Here is an 11,540-nt window from a genome sequence, read left to right on the forward strand (position 1 = left end):
ATTTCACTGAATGCTGTTCAACCAAAAGACCTTGATTTACAAAGACCTTTATAATAATTTTTAATATCCGCTTCAGATTCAACACTCGGTATATCTTTTCTGGCCATTTTGGAGATAAAATTCTTAAATTATAGATGTTTCATAGCTAAATGGCGCGTTTTGACTTATTCCACCTAAGAAATTACAGGAATTAATATTATTTTTAACACTTTCAGGTCATAATAAAAGTTTACCATAAAAATCTGCTGCCCCTGGAATATACATAACAAAAAAACTTTTCAAAAAAAAGTGAATCAATAGTCTCTTCTATATAGCCAAAATATGTAAAACAAAAACACACTTTTCATGTTAAGTTTGCACTTGAATTGTGTGTAAACAAACAGTAAACGTGTAAACGTTTTTTGGTGAATGATTAAAAAAAAAGAGTTAAGTTTATTTAATAATTTTTTTTTGGGCCCAACAATTTTTAGACGAAGAAATAATGTAAACATTTTTTGTGAAAGTTGATAGTTTGCACTTGCTCTAGTCTACTTTCTTAATTGAAAACTCTTCCGAAAAATGCATACTCTCACTTTTTGTTTTTGAAAAGTAGATTATTTTATTGATAACTTCAATTTACGTTTGTAAAAAATCAAATAGTTCATTCGGCCTTTTAAAACTTCAATCTTATCTAATCTATTTCAAAGAACAGACTCTTGTTGAGAGGACGAATGACCAAGTTGGTTAAAGGCGTATTGGATTATACGAAATTGAATGTAAAGCTTCCAAATTTCTTATTTTCAAACGTCCGCAAAGTGTCATAACATTATTTCATATTTATCTTTACCAAATTCATATTTTTTGGACAACAATTCACTACCTAAATTAACACGAATTAAAAATGGTTTTAATATTTGAAATCGTTTATATGGTTTCAATTCGATCGATGAAATATCAATCCGTGTCACATCTAGGCGTCATTTATTACCATGTGCTGTGTACAAATAAGCAAGAAAAAAAAAACACATCTAGGTTGCATATCGCCCCCACGTGCATAAGAAATATAGGAACTTGGTTGAGAAATAGGCGCCTAATTTTTTAATTTTTCCAGCCATCAATGAACAGTATGCTTTGGTTACTATTGTCTTGCAACGACGTTTGCTAGCGACGCCTCGCCCATGGAGACGAAAAACAAACCCCTCGAAGAAAAGAAAATCTCTAAAAATGGATGCCTGACTTTTCAATTTCAGATTTAGGCAAAACAAATATTATAAGTTTTATTCGATCAGCAAAATGTCAACCTGAGTCACATCTAGGCGTCATTCATAACCATGTGCTGTAGAAATGAGCTAGGAATCAAGAACAAAAAATTACATCAAGGCTTCATATCGCCACCACTTGCATTGAAAATATGTTTGGCTGAGAAATACGCGCCAAAATATTCTCACTGATCAGTATGCTATGCCATGGTTACTATCTTCTAACGACGTCTGCTCGCGACGCCTCGACCTTGGAGACGAAACACAAACCGCCCAAAGGAAAAAATATCTCGAAAAAATGGAAGCCATGACTTTTATTTCATTCAAAAAACTTCAAATTTAATTATTACGGACAATTGATGCGACTTTGTGTTGATTTTATTCGATATAAACCGATTCGCATGGCTACAGAATATTCTAAAAATAATTTCATTCGAATCGTTTGGGTCATTTCGGAGGAGTAGTACTACAAACACCGTTACAAGAGAATTTTATATAATAGATATATATATATATATATATATATATATATATATATATATATATATATATATATATATATATATATATATATATATATATATATATATATATATATATATATATATATATATATATATATATATATATATATATATATATATATATATATATATATATATATATATATATATATATATATATATATATATATATATATATATATATATATATATATATATATATATATATATAAGTTATGCTCTTGTCGTGCCGAGCATAATAAAAAAAAACTTTATTATTACTTTTGTTACACTTTTCACTTTTTAACTTTATTCACTTGATCCTAAACTAAGACTGAAGAGCAAAGCTGATTCCCTGATTGTTTTATTAAACTATAATTAACGAGTCAGCAATAACCATCATCGCGTCGGTCACCGTTCGAGTCGTCCACGTCGTCCAGGTTGTCCCCTGCGCGGTTGCGCGTGTGTCACCTGATACCATACCATCGTTCACCTGTCTGGCTCGTGGCGCTATTCCATTCTGTTTCACACGTACCCGGTGGGAAATGTTCTACGTCACAGGTAGCCGGTGGGAAATGTTATAACGCCTCCCCCCTCAAGTGTCAAGCGTCCTCGTTTGACTTCTGATGCTTCGGAAGCGATGTAAATCCTGATGCTGAGAAGAATGCTTTCGATGTAGAGTTTAGGGTTGCTCCCTGGTCCTTGGGTTTTGTCTCGATAGGTACTTCTCCCGGAAGCTTTGGTTTCAAGCTGAAAGATTGTAAGGTAATCCTTCCTTCTTCGTGTGCAGGTTGATGCTCAGTCGATTTGGCTTTGTATCTACGGATGCAAGATATGATTAGTAGTAACAAGAAGATGGAGGCAATGGCTATTCCTCCGATGCTTTGTGAGTTGGTCATGCGTAGCTTGAGATTTTGTATTTCTTTTAGATTGTCAATGTGCATTTGATGTACTTCTTCGAGATTGAAATTTTGTTTGGTTATTTCGATCTCTTTTCCGAATATTGGAGTGAGATATTCGTGTTTTTGTTTTGTTTGAAAGGTGTTTTTGAATGTAAAATTCTGCACTGTAACTGTGCAGTTACCTGTCTCGATAATGATAGGTGTTGAGATGATCCGAGAATCTCCACATGAGTCCAGTATGCTGATTGCTTTGTGACTGTTGACCAATATCGTTCCTGCATTTATTTCTTTAATGATCGGTTGATCCGGCTGTTTGGACATGGGGCATTTTGCTTGTTGATTCGTCAGTATTCTTGAAATGCATTCATCTTCCACAGGATATGTGTTGTCGCAAATATAACATTTTTCCTTTTGCTCGAAAAACGTTTGTTGGTGTATGGTTAGGTATCGGATGTCCGTGTTGATTTGGCTGCCGTTAATGTTGACCGGTTCCAGTTGTATCAGCGTATATTCCTTCTGCTCTACTTTTGGGATTTTAACAATTATTATAACATGGTTGTTTTGCAGAGAAGCTATTGCTTTTACAAATTTGTAAATTTCTTCTTCGAATTTGATGTCTATTTGTTGATTAACCAAAAATTTATAAATATATTCTTTCTCCTGAGAACTAAGAATATTTTTGTTTAAGAAGTTGGATTTAGAAAAGGCAATTTGTTCCTCTAGTTCTTCTAGTGTTTTGATTAATATCTCTAAGTTGAATATAAGATTTATAACTTCTAGATCTTTTCGAAAATGTGTGTCGTTAGAGAAGATTTGATCTTTGATTAATTTGAGGGTTTTTGTGACTTTATTCAGAGTTGTTTGAAATAAACTATTGATTTTAATTTGCTTTGCTTGATTATCAATTATTGTGTTGCTGTTATTTTCTAAAATTTCTAAATTTTTATTGATGAGCATTAAGTCTTCTTCATCTGGGTTTCCAGCAATGAATTTAACAGCTTTGCCTAGTGCGTTGATTAGTCCTCTCCTAAATCTTTTTGGGTAGAATCCATTTAATTTTTCGTTTGCTTTTTTAATTTTGAATCGTAAAGTTTGTTCTAAGTGATCTGTTATGTTAAGTGCGTTAGCTAACTTTTCTATACAGTCGATGTTTTGTCTAATCTCGTCTAAACTGATTCTGTGTATCAATCTTTCGTAGCCTATTCTCGTTTTTACTGTATCTAGTTTTATAGTCAAAAGTCCATTTCTTGTCGTTATGTCATGGTATGTGGTTGCTGCCGTCAGCGCTATCAGTCTGAAACAAAACGGTCAGAAAAAGGTTATGTTTTTAGTCGATTTTTGTGAATCTTGACATTATAGGAGTCCCTGAAAGTTAAGTCGTTGTTTTCTTTAACTTTTGAGATTTTATATGGTTCCTTGTCTTTCGTGATTCGTTGGTTAACTTTGACAAAAACGTTTTTTCCTACTTCTAATTCTTGGGGTTTGTCTTTTGTTTTGTTTTTCTCTTCTACTTGTTTTCTACGTCTTTCCATAGTAACTTTGATTGCAGATTGCATTTTGTTGAAGTTTTGGAGGATGTCATCAGTGTTTGTTTGGTTTTGGCTATTGAAAACTATATCTCTAGGTTTGAAACCTGTAGCAGAATGAAATGTGTTTGAACTATCGTGAATCTGTGGTATTTTGGAAAGATTTCTTCGTGAACTATCATTGGGATTTCACCTATTCTTAGAATAAGCTGGGTTCTGAAAACGTTTATAGGTTTTTCCGTAGCCCAGATGTAGTAATCGTCGCTGGTATCCGCTGAGTGGATAGTCATTTGGTCGCTGTCACTGTCTGTATCCGAAAGTTGAGCTTCTATAGGAATTTGAGAGTTGGAATTGATTTCGTCTATCTTTAATCTAGAAAGTGCATCGGCTACAGTATTTTGTTTTCCAGGTTTGTAAATAGGCTCGTAGTCAAATTCTTCAAGTGCTAATTTTCCGGAAATTTTTTTTCAACATTTTAATTGTTTTTCTTCCAATTTTTAGAGTGTTGCTACGAATATCAATTCGAGCATTTAAATCTCTAAGTGTTTCGTAGCCAATCAAGCCGTCGAAAAACTTGTGAAATTTAAACACATAAAATTTTATTTTCTTGTTTATTAGAAACGGGTCGAAAGATGCCGATTTATTTATGCTGTGTTTTCCATTAATATTTCCAACTCTAATTCCTTTTTCGGTTTTACAATTTTCTATGTTTACATGATCTGGTGAGATATAGTTCTTATTTGATCCAGTATCGATCAAGAGCTTTATCTCACCTTTGGATGTTTGAATTGTTATGTAGGGTATGAAGTCGTTTGTCGTCAGTCTTTTTGGTTTTCGGTCTCTTCCACCTGAAAATTTATTTCACCCTCGGCGAAATAATCGTCATCGTCTGATTCGATTACTGAGTCGTCCGGTTCTAAAGTTATATTATCTTCGTTTATGATTTCTGAATTAGTTTTATTTTCATGTATGTTGATATCTATTCTTGACTTTGCTGTTCTCATCGATACGTCATCGTCCATTGTCGGGTTTTTAATGTTTTTAAATTTCCCTGAACCTTGCCTAAAATTCCCTGAAGGCGGCTTGAGGATTTGTTTGCTATTCCCCGGTTGTGGTTTTTGGTAAATAAATTGCTTGCTATTCCCCGGTTGTGGTTTTTGATGAATAGATAATTTGTTTTCGTTTAATTTCGTTCGGTACGCTGCATTTGAAAATTGCAGAGTTGTATTGTATGCATCTTCCAAAGTTTTTGGATTGCAACTCCTTACGTGCATCGATACATTTTCATTTAATCCATCCACGAATCTTGTGACGGTTATTAAACTGATCAACGAATTGATCGCTTTTGTAGCATTTTTATACTCATCCATTGTGGATGCTGTTGCCTTTACTGAGGTGTCAATTGACTTTATTTTGTTATAAAACTCAGTGATAGTCCTTTTTCCTTGTTGTATGTAGAATAAGGATTGAATGTGTGAAGTGAGATCTCTACGATCTCCGTATGAATTGAGGATTGCCTCCTTAATTTCCTCCCATGTGTTGGGGTTTCCAGAAGCAATAAGTATTTCCTTAGCTTCGTCGATAATTTTGGCTTTTACAGCCCTTATAAGTTGCGGGTAAAGTGGGCTATGTAAATACCCCGAAAATAACTCGAGAGTATTCTCCACGTCTTCCACCCAAGCTTGTGCTTCTTTTTTGTTGCCTTTGAAATTCGGCAAGTTTTTTATCGGATCCGGTGTCCGAAAATGAATGAATGGGTCATCTGCCCTTGTTTTCATTTCATTAATTGTTTGTATCAAACTATTCTGGTTATCTGTCAAGTTTTTCAGATGAGCGATTAGCTCTTCCTTTGACATTTCTTCCGCCATTTCTCTATTTTGATCGAATCTTTCTATTCTTTTCATGAAAGAAAAATTCTATGGCGAGAAATGAAGATTGATAAACCACAATATTTTTTTCACTCGATGTTAAGATCGTTTTAAGTCACTTCTTGTAATTTGTAAAGAAAAATTTACTTACATTAACGGGATAATCGTGACCTTCATCTCCCGGAGTCTTAGCCTCGTTAAGTGATGGATGTAGGTTACCAGTTGGCTGCTTCTCCTCCCTAGGGGTCGCAAATTGAACAGTGTCCTCCTGTCAACGGTTTCCCGGGCCTCTAGTAATTCTCCCTGAATTCGGATGAGCTGCTCTTCGTGGCTGGTTGATGATGATTTAGGATTTTTTTCCACTTTTCTTCACTTCACTAGTCACTACTTTCCAACTTAGTCCAGACTGCGCCAGTTATGCTCTTGTCGTGCCGAGCATAATAAAAAAAAACTTTATTATTACTTTTGTTACACTTTTCACTTTTTAACTTTATTCACTTGATCCTAAACTAAGACTGAAGAGCAAAGCTGATTCCCTGATTGTTTTATTAAACTATAATTAACGAGTCAGCAATAACCATCATCGCGTCGGTCACCGTTCGAGTCGTCCACGTCGTCCAGGTTGTCCCCTGCGCGGTTGCGCGTGTGTCACCTGATACCATACCATCGTTCACCTGTCTGGCTCGTGGCGCTATTCCATTCTGTTTCACACGTACCCGGTGGGAAATGTTCTACGTCACAGGTAGCCGGTGGGAAATGTTATAACGTATATATATATATATATATATATATATATATATATATATATATATATATATATATATATATATATATCTATGTATATCTATGTATCTATGTATCTATCTATGTATTTTTTAAATATTTCAAATAGAAAAATTTCAAAAAAGTATTTTGTTTGGGGGGTCACCGACCAAATACTTTAAATTTAGGTAGAAATGAACCGGCCCATGAAAAAATTAGTGTCATTGTATTTTTTTTTCTTCAAGTTCTTCTATGAAACACGCCGTGTTTTATTTATTGTGCATTTTGGTATTGTTGGTATTTTTAGCTAAATTTGAATTTCGAAAACCCCCCCCATGGACGAGTCCTTCGCACGGGCCTGTCCAGAGCTCGTAAACTGTATAGCCGGTACCGAGGCAATGAGACGGATGATTTCTGATGAACAATAAAACTTATGAAAAACCCTATTTCAAACAAATTCCAGCGTTTGAACCCTATAACGTGTCTGCTCGTGGTAGGGTTCCTAGCATATTAGAATAGGTATTTGCTGGTTGTTTTGTATAAAATATAATGACTTGTCGAGATTCTGCTCCTGTGAAAAAAATACATTTTTGAAAACGAAAACTTTGGTTTTCGCTGTTTAAAAGCCTATAAAGAGTAATCTTATATGTATCTTTCGTAACCTACGAACTTTACCAAACGATTATACTTTAAGTTCAATCTCATGATGGTTTGGCTTCGTTTTTGTTAAATTTTGCCATCAGAAATTCCATCAAAAACCCTTTTAAGGAGCTCAAAAATAATCAAGTTTTGTTAATTTCGAAACAGCTGTATCCTAAATAGCCCTCAGTTATTTTTTTTAAATGAGAAGTATTAGACCGAAAAGCTGCAGAAATTAAAGGAGGAGGATGCAGCCACCTAAAATACAGGTCAGACAAGGTATAAGTTGGAAAAACTTATACCGTAAAACGGGGTAACTTTGATCATCGGGGTAAATTTGACCAACAATAAACTTTTCCACATTATCATCAATAATTCAGTCTATAGTTTGAATTATGTATTGAGTATCAAATGGGTGGTATTTGATTTTTTCCTGTTAGTTAAAAAATCTAAATTCAAAATCTTCAAATATCTATTTTTCGAAGGCTCGCAAACAAACAGCTCTCCTGATGATACCAAAAAGCATTTAGAAGCAAACGGGTTGCTTAATGTGAAAGAACAACTTTTTTTTTCTTTGTATATAAACAGTTATAGTGCTATTTTTATAGTCATTTGACGTTAAATTTTTGTTATTTAAAAAATAAGGACATTTTCCAAGAGTAATCCCGTATTGGAGAAATGGATAGGAACCTTATCAAATAGTTAACTTAGAAGAAAAAATGAAAATGGAAATAGTAGGAGGGCCTAGGGGAATGTGTGAAGATAAAATTTCATTTTTATTTTGAAACTCAAACTATAAAGAAATTATAATTATTTTTACCCCTAAATGTAGGCAGCATAAAAGTTATTTTTTCGATTATAAATATTTTTAAAATAAAACGTTAAAAATTAAGGTTAATTGATAAACTAGCATTTGTAAATATTATGAAGGTGTTTCGTCAGAATAGAGACTGATCAATGTCACCTCAAAATATCAAATTCTGAACAGAGACGAAAACGATTTTTAATTCAAATTTAAAGAGATCTAATGAATTTCTGCTTCCATGTTTTACGTTCATAGGAGTTCAGTACTGGTTTTAAAAATATGCAATATGCCACATTCCCCTTAACAGAAAAATAATCAAAATATATTGAAAAAAGTGATCAATATTACCCCGGATTACGGTACCTGAAAAAAGTGACTGAAAAAAGTGTGCGCCGGCCGATGGGAGGTACCAAAAATAAAGTAGAATTTTTTCTTACAAAAAACGATAAATAATTTTTCTCAAATTTTTTCATGGAATATCATAAGTTTACCTTCATTTTCTTCAAAGAAAGTATTTCGATAAAACAAATGGTTTTTGAGAAACACGAATTTGTAACTGTCCCATTTCTAAATGAACTAAGCTTTACCAGCTCGCTGTCAATATTCAAGCTTAAAAAAGTACTCAAAAGAAAACTCTGCACGGCATATCTACACATTCATCTTTTTTTTTTTTTTTTTTTTTTTTTTTTTTTTTTTTTTTTTTTTTTTTTTTTTTTTTTTGTTTCGATTATAGTCGTTAACAAAAAGAAAAAAAAAAAAAAAAAAAAAGATGAATGTGTAGATATGCCTAGTTTTCTAGTTTTCTTTTTTCATTCATCTGAAAAAAGAAAACTAGAACTAACTGTATGTATGTATGTTGATAATCCACCATGGGTGCACGGATTCACCGCAGTTTGACCAAAGTATGGATTCATTTGTTTTATTTAAACAACTCCTAACTCCATACCCGGCACCATGGCTTCGTGTAAACTGTTATGAAGTGAATGTGTAACGTGTAAATGTTAGTATACGTTTGGAAGAACAATTCAAACAGATACACAACCAGTTCCAAATGAATAACATTTTAAATGTTATACATTTTCTACAGGTATTCCGGCATCCGTGTATATACCTGGCCAGTTGGCACCTGATTGAATGTTCAAATAATCGTAAAACAACAATATGAAATAAAATAAAGCATAAACAGGAACAATCTCACCAAAGTGGGCATCAACTCCTTCTTCTTCTGAACTAGTAAAGCGATATTCAATCCGAAACAGGTATCCGCAATGTCAAGAAGCCAACAATCACATTCACTTCCCCTCCTCAGCTCAATGATCACTATTCCCAAAACGATTTTACACCTTGTTTGACCCTCATTTTCAGTTTGGTCAGCTGCACTGACGCAACGTACTAAATAAACGCATTTTATCTCTTAGGCACATCCAACTCTCTTAGCATTTTTTCCCTTATAATTCCTTCGCCGAATCGGTTTTAACCATCACATCCAGCAAATTGCTTAGCTAGATTTTAAAATTTCGACTATTCTTCAATTTATTCTTAACCACATCAAATCAAACACAGCAGGCGCTGATTATTTTTTAGAGCGACGCAAAAACCCCAATGTGCTGGTTGTTGTCGAGGCAACTTATTCGCAGCCGCATCACTCTTGATGGCATCAAGTTTGGTTGTTCTATTTAAGATCACTTTTGAAATTCATTTCAGTGCATTTTCCCTATTTCCCACACTATTCCGTGCTCACGTAATTTCCTTCAAAACACAACTTCGATCCTTTTCCATAACAAGATACGCAGATTTTCATCGGAATTAATTGATTTATTCGGCGTCTTCGTTTTAACCGAAGACTTTCCACTAGCGTACAACGCAACCGCGTTTGATTTCAATTAATCACAGCAAGCGGCGCACGACAAAATAAAATCGCTTCGCGTCCTGGACCGCATGGTATAACTAAACGAACCGCAACAATGCAACGATTCTTAGCACAACACTCTATCATTAAAAAAAAAACTTTCCCCACGCATAATCCCCAAATTCAACATAAGAATCAATATATTTTTCTTCATCATCTTTAGCGCTCCAAGTGCGACTAGCATGCAATCCCGACAGCTTGTTTAACACGTTCGGACATGTTCGAAAACCGATGACGCTCTGCCTCCAGTTTTATAAGAAATAGGTTTCCCGCCGTAATCCAACCGGACCGAAGCTCCATTATTTTGAAAAAAAAAAAAACACTTAAATTCGTCACCAATTCTTCCACGTATTTCCACTGTTACATGCCATTAAACTGTACCCACAATCGTGGAACCAATGAATGCTTGCTACATGTTATTTCGAACAGCATTCTTGGAGAGAACACAAAACCGAACCGCACGAGACGAGAGCACGATGAAGACTGTCAAAGAAAACTAGAACTAACTCAACACAAACTCGCTTTGCAAAACATGCAAATGTGCACAGTTTCAAATTAATCAATTACAAACTCTCGTACACCTAGTCTCGAAACCCGTCCAAAATAGTAGCTGAAACCAAGGTTGCTGATCTTCGCTCAGAATGGTTTTTCACCCCGATCCTAGTCACCAACGAGTTTACTCCTCAACATAGAATGTCTGTTTTCTTTAGAAACGACGCTTTTCAGCATCGAACGACGCAAACCTAGTTTGTTTTTCTTCCCCTCTTTAGTGATTCGTTATTTTTTGAGTTACTATCGGTAACCATCAAACAATCATCATTCGCTTCTAATGAAAACATTGCACGTAGACGGCGTCGAATTCTTCGACATCTACTCGACTCGCTGACGATCATGCTTCGCCGCGAACGCTTCATGAAGGAAAACGAGTTAATTCTTGGAACGCAAGAGATGCCCAAAACCAAATTTATGCCAAAATTGCCTTATTTTCCTCTTAAGCTGTGTTAATTATTTTATTAAATGTCGGTCTTAGTCTTTATCCCAGGAATTGATCCCTAGTAGCATTCTTCCTTAAAGGTCTGATTTTGGGCATGAATCAACAGCATCGTCATCAACTCGCGCCGAATCAACTCGCAAACGAGTTCATTCAGTAGCAAAGCGAATGATTGCTGGAGTAAACAATGACTAAAAATCGGAAGGAGAAAACCAACAAGGAACGCTAGGCAACACAAACAGAACGAAAATTCATAGTACATGGTTCACTAAGACGGCGTTCTTATGTTGCATGTTTTGATTCGTTCGCGAGTCGATGCTTAACAGCGTCGTTACTGTGGTTCCGTCGTAACGATTGAAAATTTTGAAGTAAACGAAGCGATTATCAGTAACCCTGG

At 34.7% G+C, this 11,540-nt stretch overlaps 2 protein-coding genes across 2 annotated transcripts in view; one reads left to right on the forward strand and one right to left on the reverse strand.

Moving 5' to 3' along the window:
• The window catches only part of LOC129753580 (transcription factor SPT20 homolog), a 541,529-nt gene that overhangs the window by 43,118 nt on the left and 486,871 nt on the right, over positions 1-11,540 (forward strand). The gene's annotated exons all lie outside the window — the stretch shown is intronic.
• Positions 1,994-11,540, reverse strand: part of LOC129753578 (uncharacterized) — a 12,537-nt gene continuing 2,990 nt past the window's right edge. The window contains exons 2-3 of the mRNA XM_055749408.1: positions 2,826-3,310; positions 1,994-2,560 (exon numbers count right to left, since the gene is read on the reverse strand). Coding sequence (XP_055605383.1) covers positions 2,487-2,560; positions 2,826-3,310 — 559 coding nt within the window. The 3' untranslated portion in view covers positions 1,994-2,486. The remainder of the gene's footprint in view (positions 2,561-2,825; positions 3,311-11,540) is intronic.

This window comes from Uranotaenia lowii, chromosome 3 (assembly GCF_029784155.1).
Source record: "Uranotaenia lowii strain MFRU-FL chromosome 3, ASM2978415v1, whole genome shotgun sequence".
NCBI classification, from domain to species: Eukaryota; Metazoa; Arthropoda; class Insecta; order Diptera; family Culicidae; genus Uranotaenia; species Uranotaenia lowii.